This window comes from Aythya ferina (assembly GCF_964211825.1).
Source record: "Aythya ferina genome assembly, chromosome: W".
In the NCBI taxonomy this organism is placed as follows: Eukaryota; Metazoa; Chordata; class Aves; order Anseriformes; family Anatidae; genus Aythya; species Aythya ferina.
The window spans coordinates 1,451,628-1,474,144 of record NC_140313.1 but is presented as its reverse complement, the minus strand read 5'-3'; the positions used below and the strand labels follow the sequence as shown (position 1 = coordinate 1,474,144).

Below are 22,517 nucleotides of genomic sequence, written 5' to 3'. Positions count from 1 at the left end.
CTCTATTTTTACATTTATCCTTAGGAGAGAAATACGTATCGTGGCATGCGAGCTGGGTGCGTTTCGCGTTGCGAAATAATTGAACAGCAAGAGAAACGCGGCCACCTGAGATCATGTTTTCGCTTCCAGACTCCTTGAAAATGGGTAACGGGCTAAATTTGAAGCCCGCTCTAAACCTTCAACTTCCAAAGCGCCGGTTTCTGGTGGTTTTCAGCCAGGGTTTGAAGGCGATGTGGATGCTTCCATCACTGCAAGGTTTCTGCCTCCCCCTGGGATCGGGGGGTAGACGCGTTTTCAGAGGAACCTCAACTTTCGCGTTGCACAAACAAAACCTTCCCAGGGATGATTTATTTTCATTTGTTATTGATGACCTTTTCATCTGCCTTCCTGGCTCCGCTTCAATTTGCTGCTCGTGGGCTGTCAGAGCATCAATAATTTGCCAGGAAAGAACAACAAAAAACACAACAAACAATGCAAGCCGAGCTAGATCACTGCATATATTTTTAAATGATATCATTGCCGTAGCAGTTTTGTAGCTATGCTTGGAATGACACATTCATTATAACCCCCCCTATTTACTGTTGTGCACCAAAATTAGTTTGGGGCTGAATTTTCCCTTGTCTAGCTCCAGCCTGGAGAAATGAATTATGTTCAATTGGAAGTGACAAAGAAATGGCTGTATCCCGAAGTGAAGAAAGCAGTTCTGTATATAGAAACAAAATTAAGGGCTTTTTTTCTTTTTTTTTTTTTTTTTCGAATGACATTGAAAGAACAAGTTTACTTTTTAATTTCGAGCTGGACGTACATTAAGCTTTGAGTGAAGACCGTCGTAATTATTCTTGCAGGTGTTTATCAGGATGCCACCGGGATCTGTCCAAGCGGGTATTAACGAGCTGTCCTTCTCCCCCGGGGGGCCAAAGTGCAACGTTCCCTCCTTGTTCGGCCCGACGCTGTCATTTTCAATAATTACCTTTTGGCAATTAGAAAATAGCAGGCCGAGCACGAAAAGCTAATTACGGCCGGAGACCGGGAGTCTGATTTCGTGGGGCTGTAAACAAAAAGCGCCTTGCTCCCAAGGACCCGAGCGAGGTCTGCTCCTCGGGGCGGCTGTTGAGGACTGAGATTTTTCTGCTGAAGCCAAAACATCGTCGCCAGGGGCTTCTGGTGATGGGGCAGGACTGCCCTTGGCCTCATTTACATCACAGGACGTGTTCAGCCCTCGTCTTGAAGGCAAAAACTTTTTTTTTTTAATTTAGGTGGTTGTTCCGCCTACCTTTTGCTTTCCAGATCGGGCTGAGACAGTCAAGCAAAGGATAGAAATTGATTCGTGAAGTCAAAAAGCTCCTCGAGCTTTTGTCCTGGTGGAATAATAGCTAGGGAGCCCAGGCTCTTCCCATGGAGAAAATTCCACTTTTTCCCTCTTTTTCACCCTCTTTCACCCCTCTGCTGAATACGTACTGTCCGTGAGCCCTTGGTGCCTCGTGCAGGGCACTTGGCGAGTGGCCACGTGGGGTCTTCCGTATCACCTACACCTTTGAAGGACACATCTAGAGGGCTTCTCTAGGAGATGCCCACAAGCAGAGGTCACTCAGGACCTGTCCTTGTGGTCTCACAAAGAGGAAACACGTCCTTAACGTGACCCTTTTCATTTTCCTTTGCTGCAGGAAACGTGCGACCCACAGCGCCAGCAAAAGGAAGGGCAGCCAGAAGGACCTGAGGCCCCCGGATCTGTGGATCCACCACGAGGAGATGGAAATGAAGAACATGGAGAAGCCGACGGGCTCCGACCCCGCGGGGAGGGACTCACCCATGCAGAGCTGCCAGGACATCACCCCCGTCAGCCACAGCCAGTCCGAAACGCAGCTGGGCACCAAGAGCACCCCACAGCCCGGTGAGGAGCACCCACACAAATACACTGATTTTCACTCACTTTCTAGATTTGGGGCATTTCTATTCCACATATTCCCATTTTTTTCTCCCTTTCTGGTGCTATAAATCATTTCACTGTTGCTTTAGTAGCTGAGGATGCTTTTGTAAGAAATCAGACAATGAGAAACCTGATAGAGGCTGTGAAAAATTCTTTTCACGGATGATGTTTGCGTAAAACCTGTCTTTTTTATATATTTCTACACATTTTCTTTTTTTTTAAATCCTGAAACTCAACTGGAAGCCAGCTGTAGTTCAGTTCGCATTCCAGGAAACACAGAGGGGGAAAAAAGTGAAGGAGAAAAAGAAATGAAAACTAAAGCAGAGGGAGAACACGATCACGGAGAAGGTCAGCAACAGCCCCAGGAGGAGAGCTTGGGGCAGCAAGGCTGAGAAAGCTTCCAGATGTGAGGAAGGACATTCTCGAAGAAATAAGCGGTTTCGGTGAAGTTTCCCCCTCCTGTTTTTTAACCTCAGCGCACACCCCACATCACAGATTTGGCTTCAGCTAATAACATTTCTTCCGCCGTAATAAATAGGAAGTCTGGGGAGAGGCAGGTGGTGCGTACAGGCAGGGGCGGAGGGCAAAGCACGGTAAGTTGGAAAACATCAACATATTTCTCTTGAGTTCATCGTGAACACATCGCTCGTGGGCGACGGAGCGCAATAATGCCACGGTATCTGTTGGGGCTGTAAATAATGAAGGTGACTTTTTCAGCTACTTCTGATGTTTTTCTCTTTTTTTTCTAGTCTGGAAAGGAAGGAAAAGTTTTAAAAAAAAAAAGAGTTTTCATGTTGCTTAATGGATCTAATTATTATTTTTTTTTTTTTTTTGACATTCTGCTCGGGGCTGATAGCTTTCTGTTTATCAAGATAATTGGGACGATGATTTGTATTGTTTTGAATGTAGAGGGCCTTGTTATGTCAGATGCTGTAAAAACATAACCAGAAGTTTCTCTCTGCCTAGCCAGACACTGCTGTTGATCAGGAGACCTGATCCAAGGCCCAGAAAGATCAATTTGAGAGCGCCGTTGACTTAAAATCGAGTGGTAGGAAGTCAGCACGGCGTATGAGCAAGTTAATGACAAAGGCCAGGCGAGATATTTTACGTGTGAACACCTTGGCCCATAAATAAACGTTTTTATGTCGCTTCCCAAAGTGTACCACACAGCTCAGCAATGCAGTCCCTGGCTTTTCACTAGCAATTAGGTCCCCTAATGGCCATGGAGAGCAGATTCAGCATTGCAGGCCTGAAATTTAGAGAAAAGTCATCAGGGAAAAAAAAAAATAATAATAATAATCTTTTTGTGCAGATCTTTTTTGTGTTTGTTTGTTTCTTTTTAGACGGGATGTGTTTTTACTTGGGAACATCAGCAGCGAGTAGTCGGAGCGGGTATTAAGCTTCCCGGCGTGACAGTAATAAATGGATTTCGCCCATGGTTTATTAAAATTGCAGAAGTGGAATCAGAGAATCACAGAACATTAAGTAACATTAATATGAGGCTCATGTGAGACAAGGTAGGAAGGGAGAAATGCAGCTTTTATTTCGCTGCAAATTACTCCTCTGAACATCCAGCTCCCAGCGCATTTTCCTCCTGACAAGTATATTCTCGAGAATCGTTGGGCGCCTCGAGTAGCCCGTATTAATGGGACTAAATTAGAGCATCCATATTTCAACGCGTAAACAGAGTGTCTGAGTGACACGGGCACGCTGAGCCGCCTCTGAATTAGATGAGACGTAGGCAGAGGTGCCCCACGAGGCAGCGTGTCTCAGCTCGCTGAGCGAGATAGATGCGCTGGCTGCTCCTGGATCACAGGCACAATATTCACCTCGTTTGCCCTGACAGCTCCGTGTCATCATCGCCTGGACTCCAGCAACCATGGCAAGGAAAAACTCTGCCTGGATCTTGCTGTGGGAGGAGAAATCGAGAGGCTGGAAGAGCCACCACACATCCCAGGGTCTGGAGTATGGGCGATCAGCACGTGGGGCTCGGTGGCACGTCACAGCAGACATCGTTTTCATCCTTTAGATGTGTTTCAAGGACCAATTCGTGGCCTCCTGGATTTGTACATCCCTGATTTATCGTATCCTACTTCTCTATTTCAGGTCTTGAGACTTGAATTTGAAGCTAAGTTTGTAACAGGGAAGTTGCAAGAAAAATACCGCGTTTTTTTTTTTTTTTTTTTTTATGAAGTGATCGTGGATAATTTCCAAAGCAAAAGAAAATTAAATCGTGGAGGGGCTGGGAAAGGAGAAACGATATCTTAATTCTTTGACAGCAAACTGCAACCAACAATTTTATTCAGAAAAAGGCAACCCAAATACTCCGCGTGGCTCTTTGCAGGTGGCGATATTTAACGATTGGCTGAAATAACAGAATCCTAAAAAAAAAAACATCCAGTGATCTCACTGCTGGGAAGGAGGTGAAGACATTCGTTTGTCAGATTTTCAACTAAGCTTTTGTGTGTGTGTTTTTTTTTTCTCCCAGCTGCTGAGACAGAAGATGTTGGCAGCAGCATGTCCACCTTAGAGCGCTCGCTCGCCGCCCGCAGAGCCACCCGTGCCAAGCTCATGATCCCGATGGATTCCCAACCCACCAACCCTCGTGAGTACCAGCACCTTCCCCTCACCCCTTTCCGCATGTTTGGGCCCTGCTCACCCATCCGAACATCTCCTGCGAGCTGCTGGCTGTGATCTAGCTACACCTCGCAAGTAAAATGGCAGTAACCACGTTTCCTCCATCCCCAAAAATAAAAATCTTGGCAAAACTCTGGAGGAAAGTCAGAAATCAGGCATCTGCTCGACTCAGCGCTGGCTAAGCCTGAAGAATCCTTGTTTCTATTTTTACCGTGTGGCTAGCGGTGGATAAATCCCTCTGCCTGCCTTGAAAAGAAATAGGAGCAAGAGTTCAAGCTGGCAGAGCAGAAGGCTTTGCAATGCACTGATGCAAAGTGTGATATTATTATCCGTACTTTGAAGCAGCTGGATATTAGCACGGTTGCTCTGATATTTCCTTTTGTCTCTCGGAGCTGGCCACAACACCATATGCTTTTTCTCACTCTCTTATAAAGCAGAATTTTTAATAGGCATTAACTTTTGGTGACCGCAGCATTGAATGAACTTCAGAGATAAAATTAATTTTTTTTTCAAAGCAACAAAGTACATGAGAGAGGCAGGAAGGCTGGAGAGCACCAGAAAGCTTGTCCCATCCTGCAGAACTTATTAAAATTTCCAAAGTGAAGTTTTTGCTTTACTTCTCTGGTGGCCGGTATCTCCCAGGTTTTAGCGAGAAGTTCTACCTTTGACCTCCGAAAAGACATCCAAATAAAAATATCTGGAAATTGGCGTATCTGGGTTAATAACTGGAGCTGGGAAAAATGACAACGTGTTGCCAGAAATCCATTTAATCACAAAATCTCTTTGTAGCTCCGATGGTTATATGTAAATGCCTAGCTGCAGGTGCTCAGGAAGAGCCCATCACAAATTATATGTAAAAAAAAAAATAAAAAACACAACAAGGAACACAATGAAGGAGAGGAGAGGGAATAACTTACAATGGCTTTGCTCAGTAAATTATTCAGGGGGAACTGGTAACAGTTCCTTTAATTTGTGTTCCTTATGGGTGTGATTCGGGTCATGCTGCTAAACCTGGGCCTTGCAGGCATAAATCCTAGGGGTCTGGGGAGAGATTGAATTCACTTCTTCACACCTTGAGCATGACATATTGCCAAATGGCAGCCTCTTTGGGGGGTGGAAGAAGGACTGCTGGGCTGGGGGAGAGAGCTCAGGCCCCCCTGGGAAATATTCCCATCTTGTAACCAGCCTAATTCCACAATTAGGCAATTTTCCCTTTTTTTTCTTCAGTGGGATTCCTCCTAACTTGACCTGGCGAGAAGGAGGTCAGCAGTCCAGGAATATGGGTGGACTTAGAGCAGTGCAAAATAAATCAGAACCACATCAGTCCTAATTACGATGGTCACAGTTAACCAAAAGTCAGGTCAACACCCTCCTACAGCATTCAGATAAAAGTCCTCTTAAATACATTTCCTTATTTTTTTTCACTCAAACGATGTTTTCTGAGGAACGTCAACGACAACGTCAGTCGAATCGGCGGCAACAAAATATTATGATTGTTTGCAAATAATTAAACGCCGCTTTCTGAAAGCCTTACTTGTGCATTTGTGCAGGCTGAGTTGTGCTGAATGTGTCTCCTTCCCCAGAAAACGAAACCGAGGCTTTGTCAGATTAGATGCTTTAATTAATTTCTCGCCGTTTGCCTGCCACTGAAAGAGATTGTCAGCAGCGAGCGATGAAGAAGATTGAGGAAGCGACGGTAAAAAATGGATCCTGTAAAACCTTAAATACCAAATCTGGAAGTATTCACCCTGGTTTTGATAATCACTATTTACAGTCTTTAAAAACAAATATCCTCCACAATGGGCCTTTGCTTACCAAGGTGGAAGGAGCCTAAAGCAGATAAATCTGTTGAGGCTTTGGTGATACCTTTGATGGGTGTAGAGCTGCTGAAATGCAGGCACAAACACCAAAGCTGGCGTGTGGAGAGGAAGAACATCAGGGGTGAGGAGCTCTCCAGGCTTCCCACCATCAGTCCTGCCCTGTTTAATGTTTAATTAAGCCCTGGCCAGCGCCGCATCGCTCTGCCGTGTTTTGGGGAGAGGATTCTCTTTCCCACCCTCCCTAAATCTGAAAAAAAAAACACAGTGATTCTTTTTTTTTTTTCCAAGGAAACATGAAAATGACGACTCCGTTGCTCTGGCAGCTTCTGGAGAGCTTGAGTGCAATTCTGAATTTCCTACTCTGTCGTTTCTGCAAGCTCGTCCTGGGTGCCATGTCTTTACATGACACAGTACACGGTGAATGTAAATGGTGTTGAGGGAGCTCCTTGATTTGGTCAGGGAAATTCTGTTTCTTATGCCCTAGTACAATCGATATGAAGTGTAACTCCAATTGCTGACAGGCTACGGCGGGACAGATTTGTTGTCAGATCGGCTCAAAATCGCACGGATTTATTGAAAATATTTGCTGTTACCTTTCCCCCAGGTTCTTTGCAATGGAGTGCAGCAAGGAATAGTAATCCTCTGTTATTTTAAAAAGGAAAGTCCTGGATGGAGCAAGAAGGAATTGCAATGCTGTTCTGAAAGCACTCATTTCATCTTCTTTCTCTTCTTCCCTTTCAGCTGTGGTCAGTGCCATCCCTGTGCCCACCCTGGAAAGCGCCCAGTACCCCGGGATCCTGCCGTCCCCCACCTGCGGATACCCACACCCCCAGTTCACCCTGCGGCCGGTGCCTTTCCCCACCCTGGCTGTGGACAGGACCTTTGGAGCAGGAAGAAGTGAGTTCATTTTGCTTTGTTATCACACTGCTCGGACATAGTTTCCTCTCTGGGTAGGATGGGTGAGGTCTAGGCAATGCAAATCCCACTGCTTCCCTTTTTGGGTTCATCGTGGGAGCTGGGATAATCTGTGGGCTGCCTCTTGTCCAGCAGCAGCTCCTGTTGCGACTTCAAATCTGTGCTGAACTCCAACTCCCTTTAAAATGAAACATCATTGCATCTCTGATCCGACCCTGTCCTCTCTGCAGGCCTGTTTCACTCTATTTTAATTGCCTTTGCTTTATTCATAACGGTATTCCCAGGCAAACTGAGGCTTCAAGAGCTCTTCTCCAACCCAGGGCAGATCCAGTAGCACCGTGCATTAAAATCATCCTCAGCAGCACTTACACGACCTCTCCACACAGTGTCTTCCCAGGCTTAGCTGCCCTCGCTGCCAGAAACGTTTTCATAATGTCTAACATCCTAAAACGTAAGGCAGCTGGTTCTTGTTTGGATCGTAGCTGGCACAGGGGGAAAAAAAAATAATTTTCTTCCTTTTGCAGCTACCTTTTATGCATTTGAATGCTGTTATCTCGCCTGACATCACTCGTTTCTTCCCGAGACTGAGCTGTATATTCAGATTTGCTCCTGTTTGTTCACATCCTGCCCCCGTGCAGGAATAGATTTGGGGCTTGGGTGTTCCCACATCCCCTTAGCGTGGTCTGGGACCCAGCCTCACCTCCACGAGCTCCTCGCAAGCCTCTCCCGCAGGTGGCAGCCAGCTGGTCTTTGTTCCAACCTCGGCGGCGTGCTCCGGCATACTAATTACAGCTGGAGGGCTCCTGTTCCCTTCTAATTCTCCCTCACCTCGACTGCATACCAAGCCCGAATTATTGACAGATTAATGTCAATCTGCTACGCGTCTTCTTTCGCATCGCAGAGAGTCCGCGCTGCCCGTCCGTGGGGGATTCATTTTGAAAGGACTGATTTCCCCTTCTGCTTGCCTGTTGCTTTCAGTCGGTTCAGACAGGTCCTCAGGGAACCGATGATTGAAATCCTAGGATTGTAGGTAAAAAGTGGGTTCAGGTGTCCTGCTCATCACCCCAACGTCGTTCCCTCTCTCTTCAATGGGCTTGCTGAGATCCCTTCAGAGCCGGTTGGCAATTTCCTCTGGAGGGCCTCACTGCTATAATCAGGTCTTGATTTGCTGCTTAAATCAGCACCAAATCCTCCAGAAATGCAGCGCACAGAAACAAAGGAGATTCAGTTCCTTGCATGATATACATTAGACATTGAAAAAAAAAAAACAAAAAACTACCTGTTGCTTGCCTAATCATGGAGATGGAAGGAAAAAAAAGGAAAAAAAAAATGATTTTTGGGGTCTGTTTCTGAAATGACTTGGAGAAAAATGCTGGAAGTGTGATACACAGCCAGAAAAAGAGCTAGGGAAATCTTACATGTCTCAGGGTAAGAAAACGCTGCCTGGGACGTGGCTGCTCGGGGATCAGCTGAGCACCCACTGTTTTTGCACAGCCCCAAAGCCACACGTGTCTGGTGCAGTCAGCTTCTGCCTGAGCCAGCCAGGAGCTTCACACGTCTAAATGAGGATTTTTCAAACCAGAAATGGACGAAATCCTGCCTGTTCTGCCTGGACACGCATAGGTTTGCCCAAGTCTTTGAGGTGCAGCGTGCCTGGGAGTTGACCAAAAGGTTGCTAATGCACAAAAGTTCAGGCAATTTCCCATTAAATAATTCAAAACTGCTGGACACACATCGCCTTGTTTGTCTAATGGCTGGTTTCAGCTGATCGAGGTCTGGGTAATCAGGCCTGCATGGTATTTTGAACATTATCAAAGCCCATTAAATGTAAAATGACAATCTGTTATAGCTGTTGCGGTCGTCCTGCTAGCAAAGGCCATTGACTTCCAGAGCTCTCCGATCACAGTGAGTGCCCCCAAATGAAATATTCGCTTCCCTCGCTATGCCTTACACCACAGCACAGCCATGAAGCAGAGGCACATGGAAAATCATGTTTGTTTTCCAGTGACACTACATTTTGGTTGTTTTAATATGATCAAGCGGGGTTTGGGGGGAGAAAATAGCAGTGAAAGAGACTTTTCCATATATTTTCAGAGAGCTTTTTCATTTGTTTTACCCCTCGGTGAAAAACTCGCTCGATGGTTGACCAATTGCATCTGTGTCAGAAAAAAAAAAAAAAAACAACAAAAAAACAAACACAAAACACACAAAACCCTCTGCAATAATTCCCTGCCTGTGGTCCTCCATGGCCAAGCACCCTATTGATCAAGACGTAGCACTTGCTGAATAAATCATGTGCAAGGCCATTAGCAGAGGTGTTGCTTTGCATCCTGCCATGCTTGAACACTCTTTTTTGGAAGGCTTTTTTCTGGTTTCGAAGGCTTCATCTCGTTGACCTGAAGATGCAAGTGCCGCAACTTATCTTCAGGATAAATTTTCTGCCGGAGAGGGAAGTAAATAAAACGAAAAGGAGAGTCAGGCCCCAGCCAGAGCCAGCCTTGAGTAATAGCTGGCTTGCCTGCTTGATGACAGCTGATGACAGTGCCAGCCATAACATGCAATTGCTAAATATAACATAAAAAATGGCTGAGCCATAATAAAGTGACTGTTGTCTGTTCAGCAGTCCTTCCCGTGGCTTGTCTTCTCCTCCAGACTCCTCCAGAGTTCTCTGCTTGCAATTTAAATAAATTATATATAAAAAAAAGTCTTCTCAAGCATGAAACACCTTCATTAGACCTCTTACCTTCAGTATTTAAGACCCAGCTCTAGCCTCTACTTTTAATAGAGTCCTCTCACCTTGGTCGTCAGTAATAGCTAGAGAATAGCATGAAATTTTTGTGTAGCAGGTTTTGTAGGTCTCCAGATTTTACAGCTAAATCTGTAGGATAAAATATACCCATCCAGTAAGCGGGATGTATACCAGAATAAATACCCAGGGAGGGTATTTGGTGGTGAGTAGCAGTAAGGATCTATTTTCCCTCGTCTCTTCAAGCAGGTCGAGAGCTTCCCCAAAGATCTGTTCTTAAAGGCTGCAGTGAAAAGTGCTGGGCTCCACGGGGTAGCTCAGACTTTGACAAACATCTGGAAGGACATTTTGAGGCTACGAACAACGACAAAAGGTTTTGTTTTCACTTCAGGCAAAGGATTTGCTCCAGAAAGTGTTGTGAGCTGGGGTGGATACCTCCGTGAGTCTCGCTTGCATCTTCCTTGAGTGGGAGAAGGGAGAGAAGAGCATCACGGCCATGGTAGCCTCAGCACCAGGACGTTTTGACGTCTTCTTGAATGTGTGGGCAGTGAGCAAGGGTGGAACGGGTTAAACCGACATTCCTGCCCTGCCCTGCTGCAAGTTATCCTTAAATCTCTGGCTGCTTTATGGGGAATGTTTGCCCTCCGAGAAGAAAACAGCGAGAGGTCTGCCGGGCAAGGAAGGAAAGCGAAGCAGAGCTAGGTAATGGCTTCATTATGCAAAAAGCCTTGAAGGTGGAAAGAAGGAAAATGAACCACCGTCGGCCAAACTTTCACAAAGTGTAGATGATTTTGACCTTGGTCTGATCCTGCAATCGGTTTGCTTTCTGTGGGGTTCGATATCGCCGGGGCTGTCTGCGCGATTGCCATAGGAACAGGCAGCAGGGCCGTGGAAAAAGAGGAAAAATCCTCATTTTCATTTCTCAAAACTGCTTTGCCACTTAGTAGGTAGTAATTACTTATATACTTTGACATTAATTATTATAAAACTGCCTCGAGATTTGACTTGGCTGTGTAATTGCATGTTATTTACACAACGAGCTCTGGTTGTTGCAGCAGGCTCTGAAAGAACCCCGATCCTCTGGAGTATTTCGGGTCCCGGTGTAATAACTAATTCGGCTATCTGTGAGTCAAGAAGGTTGTTTTCTTCGCAAAAAGGTTGAGCTTTTCTCAGATTCCTGTTTCCTGACACAAGCTGCAGGATTAAGTGGGGTGCTGTGAGCCATCCAGGTACTGTGGAGACGTCGGACAAAGCCACAACACGTTCAGATTAAACACGGTCCTGCTGTGATCGTGCTCTTCACTAAACAATTTGCTCCCTTCCCGTTCTGCTTGTAAATAATGGCAGGGCTTGCAGATGCTCTTGCCAACAGGAAACATTTTTTTCAGTCCTTCTCCTTGGGGTACAAGAAGGAGAGTGGGGTAAGAGCTTGGGAAGGGTCCGAAAAAGAGAAAATGAGAAAAGTTGAGGCTGAAAGCCTCTTTTCAGACACTCTGCAGAAAATCGGGAGGCTGGGCTTGATATTAGAAGGTCGACGTGGCACATTGAAACCTCTGAAGAATTGACTTTGAATCTAGGCTGATAAAACAGCAACCTGGGGCTTTGGCACACTAAACATTACAGCTGTCTCAAGGAAAAACAACGTTGGTTATGTGGAAATTAATTAAGTCCTTTCTTTGAGTCTATCTTCCCTCCACTATGACTGGAGCTGCACTGTCATGCTGAACGTAATGAGTCTCCACAGTCATAGCTTGTTTCCATCTCCACATGATAGATTTACGTTTTTATTGGTTTTTAATACTTAAAAGCGCATGGAGGGGAAAGGGAGAAGGAGATGAAAACACCACGCTTGTTGTTGGTTGTTTTTTTTTTTAAGGAAGATATATTTTGCTTTAAATGGCACCTGGCCGCTCTGAGGAACATCTGGTTTTTTAATTCAGCTGCCAATAACTTGGGATGAAAATGTTTACGCGTTCCTTGCCGCTTGGCGGAGGGCGGAGGGCGACGCCGTACCTTCTGCTGCAAATGACCGTAAAAGTAGGAAACGCTACCTAAAAAATACTTCAATAACCAATAACTGTTGTTTTTTTTTTTTGCTTTTTCTTAACCGATGCAGCTGTAAACGAAGGACCAGCCCCGCAGCAACCCTCCTTGCTACCACCGACGCAGCCTGAGCACTCCAGCAATGAGGACGCCCCGAGCAGGACCATCCCCACCGCCTGCGTGCGCCCCACGCACCCGCTCCGCAGCTTCGCCAACCCCTTGCTACCTCCGCCCATGAGTGCAATAGAACCGAAAGTCCCTTACACGCCGCTTCTGTCTCAAACAGGTAAGGGGCTGGGCTCTGCTCCCACTTGCTTTCAATTCAGGACCGAAAAAAACAAGCAGCACGAAGCTGTCCCATACCTGGAAGAAATGCTTACAGGGTGGAAAATGAATATATACACGTTTTTTATGATAATAATCCAATAACTCATTCTGACGATCTGGAATGAAAATTCAGGACGAGGCAATAGCTCAAAATCAGAGCTAACAAGCAAGTGATAAAAATGAATTAAATGAGATGCCAGATTAATCATTCGGTCTTGTTTCCAGTCTCCTGTTGTGCTACAGTGACTTGAACCAATGCCAACTGCTTGAGTTGTTCCGAGGCTCGCCTTTTTGATAATGAAAGGACTATTTATGTATGCTGGGAAGGGACTGACTGCAATCCTCTCCAGTGTGCAAACCACTCAAAAATTTAAAAAAAGAAAAAAAAAAAAACAAGCATGGAAGGAAGAGAAAGGAAATTATAATTAATAAATAAATAAAAAGCTACTAAAATATTGCCACTTTTGAGTGAAGTTTAGGAAAATAAAAAGGATTTTCAGACTGGCATCTCATTTTAACTGTTTACCCTCCTCCTTTACCTTGGATGATCTCCAGTTTGGCTCAGACGACCTCTGAGATTTCAGCTTCTCTTTTTTTCCATTCTGACAGTGCTTTCTGAGCGTGGCTTTCTTGCCACACAGCATATGGCAGTTCAGTGTTTGCAACAAGCAAGTTACCCCCCAAAAATCCCTACATTTTTACTGGAAGCACCTGCTATCCATCAGCGAGTAATCCAGTTTCTGACAGCAGGCAGAAGGAGATAAATCCTTACGTGTTGGAGAACTGCTTTTGCCAACTAGAACTGGGAATTATTTTTTATATATAATAGAGTCCATTCATTTTTATGTAGCATCTTCTCTACTTGTCTTACCCCAGCAAAGCACAGGTACCTCCAAAGGATCGTGTTGGACTGGGAGTCAACTGGAGTTTACCTTTGAATCCCGGGAGAGGTAAAAAAACAGATAAATGTGGGGCTTGTTGCTAATTTTCACAGAGCCCTGTCATCCTGAAAAAGAAAATTGCCTTGGTTTAGGTCAGTAATCACACGTAAGCAGATGCAGGACTTTGTTATTAGGCAAAATTAAGCGCTGAACGTGGCGACGCTTTGCCAGAAAGCCATGAAAAACAAATAGAGCAAATGCTAAAGCAGTGAAATATTCTGTTGTGCTGGCCTCCGTCATGCAGATGAAAACAAGTGGCTGGGTTATATATGGCATACAGACTATGGTATTCACTGTTAGATTAAAATCACAATTTCTAGCATTTAGATTTGTGTATAACTTTATTTCTGCTCTCCCCCCGGCTATTTTGTGGTGTCGGGGGCTATGTATTTTTCTCTCTGTGTGGCTTTTCTTGCTTTTCCCAATGCACTTGTCCTCATAATCATTAGCCAGACTGATGTTGGCTCCTTTAGCAACTCTTTTTAGAAAAGTTTGCTTGGTGAATGTTGACTTCTGCTGGTGCCCCCGGGCAGTGGGGTGTGCAGAAGTGATGCTGGTCCTCACTCACAACTGGGTACCCACTCCTGAATCCCACTGCTCTCAAACTCTTGCTTCTTTTCGCTTAAATTGGGAGGTCAGCCACCTTTTAAACTCAGCCGGACAACTGAAAGGAAGTGAAGAGAGAAAACATTAAAAAAAAGATGTCAAAAACCAACGTTTCATTTCACATTCTGTGTATTTGATGCTTCCATTAGCCCGATAGCTCGGCCATATAAATACCATGAAAGGGAAATTCTGCAGATGTTTTGTGACTTTCCAAAGCTCGTGATTAAAGGTTCTTAGCAATTTCCATGTTGGAATAACTCTGCCTTTCTCAACCTGATAGATAGAATTAATTACGTTCTCCCTGCGTTTTTCTTGGCCTCGAGACGTTTTAACACGTCCTGTGTAAATGAAGCAGTCGGGCCATAAGGAATGGATTCATCATGACTTAAATCTATTGAACTACTCTTTGCTTTGCTGTCCTATTTTTTAAATAAGTGTCAGTCAGGTGTCGTAGCCCTTCAGACAACACGGAACGAATGGAACAAGCCTGCAGAATTCAGAAGGGGAAACAGCAAGAGAGGGCTGCAGAGATTTCCAGCAAAGACTTCAGAAAGCAGGAACCTGAAGTTAAGCGGACCTTTCTCCATCAGCCATGGTGATCTTGGGTTTTGGAAGTGTGAGGCACGAATTTTTGACAGCTGTTGACTGACAAGGTTGAGGGAGGAATATTCAGACGACAGCCCTAGAGCTGGTATCTCTCACCGATCCTCGGGCAATATTAGAGTTGAAATTAGGTTTTGGATCTGGCCCAGGGAATAGATGAGCTCTTTCTTGGCTTTGATTGACCTGCTGCTAAAAGGGGGTATCGCCTCTGATATTTTATCTGTTCAGTATATCTCTGTATAATTAGCCGTTAAACTATATCATCTGGTTCATAAAAAAAAGACGTGCAGGCATCATTATTCAGTTCTGGGGGATTTGGCCACGAGGGTAGGAATAAATATTAAAAAGGCCGCGCTCCCGGTGTTGGGTCATGGCTTTAGCAAAATCTGAAGCTAAAATTTGCCATTTTTCTTCTTTTTTTCCCCCTAATTTTTTCCTTGATCCCCATCAATCTGAACTCTTTGCATTAAGCCCTTCCTATTGATATTTCATAGGAGATCTCACCTTTTCGTCACGGCTTGGTGAGCAGGCACTTGAGGTTCCTAACACTTATTCGGAAGGCGTGAGACTACGTCCGTGATCTTTCCAATCCCCACTGAGGCTGCTCTCACTCCTCGCTGCTAATCATGTGCACAGCCATCGAAGGGATTTGACTCAGTCCCCTTTCAGGTTAAATAGAAAATGTTTGATGGAGTGTCGAGCTCATTGCATTATAGATACGACATAAATCCCCCAAATGGACGGGAAAGATTTTTATTTTTTTTCCCCACTCACAAATGAAAATTCCTTTTAGGTCTTTCTGATCAGCTGCACTTTAAATGCGCCTGAATGAGGATGTCATTTTTCTTCCCCAGAAGCAAGTGATGGGAAACGCTGCCTCCGAAGTGGTGGTTTTGATATGGTGTCACCGTGCTGTAACTTCAACCTTTTCAAGCTCCTTTGCCTTTTGTGAGACTATAAAAGTGTTTTTTTTTTTTTCTATTGCTACTTCACAAAAAAAAAAATGCGTAGCTGGAAATCCAAATTCTCATCTTATCTCTTTGTCTTTGCTTCCTTGGGAAAAAAAGAATAAAAAATCTTGTGTTCTCAATGTCAGATGTCTGGGGAGGAAAAGTGAAGAGAGGGGGAAAGACGTGGCGGGCAACATGCCTGTGCAAAAAGCAGAAACTAAATATTGCCTGGACGGTCCTACAAATCCTTTCCGTGTGCGGGTGAGCAAACAAGATAAAACTGAAGATTTGCAAAGCCCGTTTGGCTAATATTAGGTAACAGTCAAGTAAGTGATGAAATCAAGAGGGAAAAAGGGTATATTTGTATACGAGCAGTGAATCCTGGGCCATGATAACCTCACAAAGCAAGTGTTTGGGGCCTCACAGATACTGAAGTTACAGTTATCCCTAGAAAAGTGAATATAGGAATAATGCTGATTCAAAATTCCAGATTCAAAAGCAAATCACTCTTTTATTCCTTCAGCCTTTACCTCCCACCCCTTCGATTCTCGAATGCTTTGTCCTCCGTGTTGTTTTCCATGAAAACAAGCTTTCTCCATTCAAGTGACAAAGAAGTGTCATAAAAGGGTCGGCCCTGTCTATTAGAGGAACCTGGCCCCGGTGCAGTGAAGTTTAATTAGCACAGGGATAACTCCAGCCACCTGAGTTGTCTCATTAAAATTGACAGGGCAACTGGAAGGTGTAAAGTGAAGTCAGGATGGAGGTGCTGGTCTGGGTAAGCGAACTGGTTCCCCTTTGGTAGAAATGACCCATTTCAATGGAACACAGCACTGAATTCCCTAAAAAAAAATAAAATAAATAAAAAAAATAATGTAAATCCTAAAAGAATACTTCTTCCAGCCAACAGGTCAGTTTTACCCTAAAAGTTACTTATCCTGTTATTATTTCTAGCAAATAGATTTAAAAAAAAACCACGAAGAGCGTTTGAGAAGACAAAAGAGCGTTATACCAAATCCCTGCCGTGTTTCCACGTATCCGAGCAGCCTGTGTTGGTTTTCTCTTGAAATGCCCTTTCCACAGTCACAGTTTGTGTACCTGTTTTGAAGCCCTGGCACGTAAAAAGGTGTGAAATTCATCAGTGCTACTTCAAAAACCTCCCCAGTAGGCAGTCCCCGTACTTGCTCGGTACTGTATTTTTGCGAGTGATTAAATGACTCCTTTCTCTTTCTGTGTTTTATTTCTCCTTTCGCTTTATTTCTCCGACTCTCAGAGATTCCTAAATTAAACTTTGTCTCTTTTTAGAACAATTTCCCTTGCGGAATGAGCCGAGCCTCTATTGATTATCACCTCAAAAGTCATTTGCCGAAACTCAATTTCACGATGAAAAATATATATTTTTTTTTCCCCAGCTATAATGTAAAACAGCGAAGGCTTCGTATTTTTCATATGGTTACATACTCTGTTCTCCTGAGAGGCGCTGTGTTACTTAAATGGGAGCACTCAGTCACGGAGAAACAAGCAAGCCCCGTTATATATATTGGTCTCATCTTTATGTTTCAACTTCTAAGTCATTTAAACTGACACTTTTTTATAGGTGGAAAGGTGCTGGTTAGAAAAAAAAAGTGGTAAAGGTATGAGACGTGGGAGCAAGAAAAGATTATCCTTATTTAATTACATGTCTGACCTTACCCTCCTGATTTCTGATTTTGGACTTTTATGGTCCCGTTGTACAGGACACGTCTTGGCACTCTTCGTTCTCCAAAAATCCTCAGTTTTTACGAAATTAAAGTTCTATCTGCACCCCAATATATATCCAGGATGGACAACAGCAGGGTAGAAAAAGACTATAACAGGATTTGGAGGTATTTGCAAAAGGTATTTAAGCAATCTGTTGAATAGCCCACTGAAAAGTGGCTCCTCCTTATAAATAAAAACGTGAGCAGGAGCAGAAAGTTTAGGCAGTCTGGAAACCCCTGGCGAAACATCCAGGTGGGGCTGGTGAGGCCAACTGCTAAACTGCAAATCTTATTAAAGAAGCTCAGAAAGCTTTCCGCCTAATAGAAAATTTCCGCTATGCTCAGGAGTCAGTTTTTGCACACACACACAAAATCCACACACTTTGGGATTTCCAGTAAGACTCAGAAACCTCAGCCACCTCTAGGATGCTCAGCCTCGTGGGGCTCCTCTTCTGGAAGATGGAGTTCATGTGTGCTGGCCGAGAGAGAAACAAAGGCTTGCTGTGATCAAGGGCTGAAAAAGAGATTTTCGTCTCTCCTTTCTTTTTGGCCACTTTGAAATCCCTGTTGTTGTGCTGGCGGCAGATAAGAGTTTTGGCATTTGGGATGGAAGACTCACGAGGACAAAGGGCATTAAGGATTGACAGGAGTGCAGAGCCACACAGAAAGGGGTCAGTGCGCAGAGAAAAATTGCCGTGAGATACCAAAAGAAATCTCTGCTACGCTCCATTTTCAGCTGCCTCTGCAGACCGAGTGATCTTCAGCTGCAGATCTCCAGATCTCAGGCAAAGACCTGGCCTGACCCAAAACACTGTTTGCTTTGCTGAAAAACCTAGAGCAATAAAAACAACCAGTTTGACAACACTTTGTAGGATGGCATTGCTATTTACCCTGTTTCTACCCAAATTTTCTTCTCTCACACCTCTGAAGATCACAGTTGGTTTCTCCGAGGCACTTGCAAGCTTGTGTTGAGAGGCGTGCAGGCTTTTCTCTTCCCTCATTTCCTGCGATCAGAGCCAGCAGAATTTGCAGCAAAGCTTCCCCATTCTTCTCTGTCAGAGAGATGACTCATTCTCAGATAATTTTAGGCTCCTAATGAATGGGTGGCTGCTCCGTGCCAGCCTTGGAAGCTCACTGTGCAGCCAAAAAAGAGCGAGAGGATCTTCCGAAAGACAATTCATCCAGGCCCCTTGCTGGGGAAGGTCACCAGAGCAGAAGCTTGGCAGAAAGGTCTGTGCAGTTCTCCTTGTGTTATTACAGCTCCAGCTGTATTTCTGACCTTCTATAGTAATAGATATCATAATCACACGCCCATTTTATGCACCAAAACTAAGTTTTGGTACATAAAATATACATAAAATGCATAAACAAGTTTTGCTCCTAAATGAAGATCTTGAGGAACCTCACCAGAAGTCATTTTGAACTCCATCATCTTGAGGAACTCTACCAGCACTCATCTTTAACTCCAACCCTTTTCCATCATGCCCAATTTCTTGCCATTTCTCCATAAAATAGCTCCTTTCGAGTTCTGCATTCATCTTCATTTTCTTAACCTCTCATTGAGGGAATGCCAAGCAGCCCTCCCAGGGTATCGCTGTCAAGAGGATGGATGCTCTCTTGGGATTATTTCATGTCCGTCATCGTACCCCTTGGCCTGACGTGCACAAATAAATAGGTTTAGCAAACCACCTCTTTTGGGCTGACTCTTCTAATTATGAATTAGAAACACTGCTGTAAAACACTTGCTGGAGAACTTGAACTACCCGGCTCCGCACAAGGCAAATCGTCCCTGCGTCATTTTAGTGACAAACAGCACGATTCACCTGTTGCTTTCGCGAGCTAAAGGGCAAAGAGACGCCCAAACTGAACGTATTCATCATTCTTATGGCTTCTCATTAGCAAGATCCAGGAGAGAACATCTGCCTTTGGTGCAGAAAAAGAGGGTCTTTAAGTCCAATTACTGCAAATAATGAGTCGCGTATGAGAAACGTGGCTTTTACCGCAGGATTTACAGGAGTACGATTGAAAGGCAGGCTGCGTTTCACTTGAGCTCCTCGCCGTCACAGCAAATATTTGCTTCTCCACGAGCCCATGAAAACCAAGCAGGCTGCGATGGGAAGCATCAGGAAAGCCTATTTATTTATTTATATGTATATAAAGATATATATATTGGAGGTAAGAGGGCATTAAGAGGACAAGGACGGGAGATGGATACCATACCTTGGAAATAAGCCTTTTTATTAAGAAATAGAGGTGAGAAACATTCCTTTAAAAAAACTGATTTGAATGTGCATCACTTAGGAGATTGAATCTCTGGGGATAGCTGCTTCTTCCCTGCTTACTCGGAGATAGAGAAGTTTGAAGGGCCAGCTATTACGTGTTTGTTTTTTTTTTTTTAGCGATTAAACTGGAGCTGGAAGAGGTGAGTGTATCTCGGTGGTGATCTCTTTTAGCTCATAATAAACTTTCACACTTCCCTAGCTCCAGCTATGAAATTATCGGAGATTCTCAGCCTGAAAGAAATGGTTTGTGAGTCCCTCCGTGTTCCTGCCCTTGTTTGCTGGGGCTCTCTCTTCATGAACATGCTGCCGGCAGCTCGATTTAGGGAGGCATTTGGCCCTCTCTTCTGCTCCACGGGGCTTTGGCTGCCTTAAACTAATTAAGAAAAGCACAATTATTTGAAACAGAGGCAGATTAATCTACAGCTCTTGTCTCCTGGCTACATACTTGGGCTGGAAGGAGCAGAAGGCTGTCACGGCCGCGGTGATTTGTTGGGATCTGGGGAGCCCAACGCCGCTCCATCCACAGCCTCCACCTGCTGGGGGAATTCTCCAGGTAGCTCCAGTCCTGGCTCAGAAGCTTTGCTTTAATGACCTGTTAACGATCTATAAGAAAACAGAGCTCATCAGGCAGGAGGAAGGGAAAAGGAACGGGTTTTTCAATTTGGGATTGAGGGGAAGGTGGTTCGGTGTTGTAAGGCGGCTGGGTGCTTCCAGAGCCAGCTGAACTGGCCACAGCAAGAGAAAAATGGCAATATTTCATAAATAAATTAAGGAAATATTCATTTACAAACAGAATACAACAGAAAAAGGGCAAAGAAATAGAACACAAGAGAGTTCAATAGAAAAAGGACAGGGAACTGGCTGAAGATCACGGTGGAGGAGATACTAAGAAAAAAGCTGTCCTATTAGGGTTTGTTATTTATGATTTTTTTGTTCCTTCTTTTAAGCCAGAACTTTAGGAGGAGCAGGCATGCTTGAAATGTCCCCGTATTCAGCCTTAAATCCACGATGTGTTGTTTGAATACCCCATCTCACTTGGGTTTTGCAAGGTGACTTGGGGAGTCCCTTCCCGTCAGTAATCTCTTTTGATTTTTCTTTTTCTCCTCCCGAGCTGGAATAAAAAGTCAGTAAAAAACTTTTTTTTTCAGGGAGAGATGAACTACATTTTTTTTCAGGCTTGCTCCGTGACCCGCCTGGAGGCCGGCGCTTGCCCCGAGGGATTTCGAAGCAAAAATTGTCCCCTTTTTCATAGAGATATCTTCTTAACGTGCCTTTTTTTTTTTCCTCCCTGCAGGGCCTAACCTTCCCAAGGCTCAGGTTAAAACAGCATCCCTCGGCTTGGCAGGGAAAGCGAGGTCCCCCCTGCTGCCCGTCTCGGTGCCCACGGCCCCGGAGGTGTCAGAGGAAGGCCACAAGCAGACGGAAGACTCCTCAAACGTAAGCAGCACCTTGGAGAGCCAGCCTGATGGCCAAGCTCATCACCATGTCTTCCCTAATCCCCTATCCACACGTTAATTTTTCACTGATAGTGAAAAATTCACCTCGGGCAGCAGGCTGCAGCGGAGAGCTATTAGGAGGGCTGTAAAAAGTTGTGGCGAGCCAGTAAAACTTTTTTTCGGGGGCTTTAATGGACTTTGGGCATGTGATAAAGGGGAGAAGCGCTTAAATTCCCTGCTAATAGCAGCCACGGGACAGCTCGCACAGCCTCTCCTGAGCTGCTGGAGATAGGAGAGGGAAGGGGGGGGAGAACGGCGATAAGGGGAGGAAATAATTTTGGCAGGAAGAAGGAGGATACAGTAATAGCGATAATGGAGAGAAAAAAATAACCCCGAAGAAGCAGATAAGTGAAACGGAAGAGATGGGGAAATTAGAATAAGCTTTTCGCTCCTATTAGGGCTCTCCGAGAGAAAGGTCTCGCGTGATCCAGGAGACGAAACGGTGCAAAAAAAAAGGAATAAGGGGGAAAAAAACCAACAATATTCTAAATATATGTTGTGTATCACTCCCGCTTATTTTTGTGTGTTTGTGCACCTGCAGGTTTACGAACAGGACGATCTGAGCGAACAGATGGCCAGTTTGGAGGGGCTGATGAAGCAGCTCAACGCTATCACAGGCTCAGCCTTCTAGGAGCTGGCGAGGGGACAGGTAACGATCCAGGAGCACTGCAGCATACCAGGATTTCACGCACACCACCCGCCTACATGACCCCATAACGTCGTCGCCTGCCCGGTTACCACTCCTTCAGCGCCAGGAAGGTTCCTGCAAAGTCCTCGGAGGAAAGATAAAAAGAAGAAGAAGAAGAAAAAATAAAAAATAAAAAAGGATAGTGATGGAAGTGTTACAGAACTGTAGAGCTGGCATCTTGACGTGATGAAAGCGTGGCAAGACGAACGAGGCCATCACCGCTGATGCCGCTGGATCGCTCGTTTTGATCTCCTAGTCTTTGTAGAGCCCAAGTTGTCCTGACTAACTCCTGTTTTACTCCGTAGAGGTCCGTAGCTTTTTCGTATAGCTCTAGTCTTACCTCACGCCAGTCTGGTTTGAAGCGTAGACCGTGCCATTAAGCAGGCAGCGTCGTAGGTCACTCATCTGTTTTTCCTGAGTAATTACTGACTCCAGAAAGACCCGCAGCAAATGACCACGCCACCACGCCAAAACCTCAGAGCTTTTCCCAACAGCACAAACGAGAAGGCAAAACGCTCATTTATTTTGTCACTGCAGCCCCTCGTCTCGCACGAGCTGCTGGAAAAATGCAGCCACTTTAGCAAGCCTTTGGAGATCGCCCGAGGAATTGGGAAGCTTTCCCCAAAACCACCTTTCCTGCTTGAGACGGGCTCCGGGAGCAAAGCAAGCGAGGAGCAGTGAGCAGCAGGCCACGGGGAAGTCTTCGGCGATCCTCTCTCCCTCTGGGCCCCGTGCTTCTCGAGCTGCTTATTGACAACGGGCTGAATGGAGTAAATTTTGTGTGCACACACATTTTCTTG

The 22,517-nt window shown here is 45.0% G+C and overlaps 1 protein-coding gene across 1 annotated transcript in view; it reads left to right on the top strand.

The window, feature by feature from the left end:
- Window positions 1-22,107, top strand: part of LOC311426563 (netrin receptor DCC-like) — a 357,945-nt gene extending 335,838 nt beyond the window's left edge. The window contains exons 24-29 of the mRNA XM_084502992.1: window positions 1,665-1,891; window positions 4,416-4,532; window positions 7,126-7,281; window positions 12,162-12,374; window positions 20,828-20,970; window positions 21,571-22,107. Coding sequence (XP_084359118.1) covers window positions 1,665-1,891; window positions 4,416-4,532; window positions 7,126-7,281; window positions 12,162-12,374; window positions 20,828-20,970; window positions 21,571-21,660 — 946 coding nt within the window. The 3' untranslated portion in view covers window positions 21,661-22,107. The remainder of the gene's footprint in view (window positions 1-1,664; window positions 1,892-4,415; window positions 4,533-7,125; window positions 7,282-12,161; window positions 12,375-20,827; window positions 20,971-21,570) is intronic.
- Window positions 22,108-22,517: the final 410 nt, after the last annotated feature.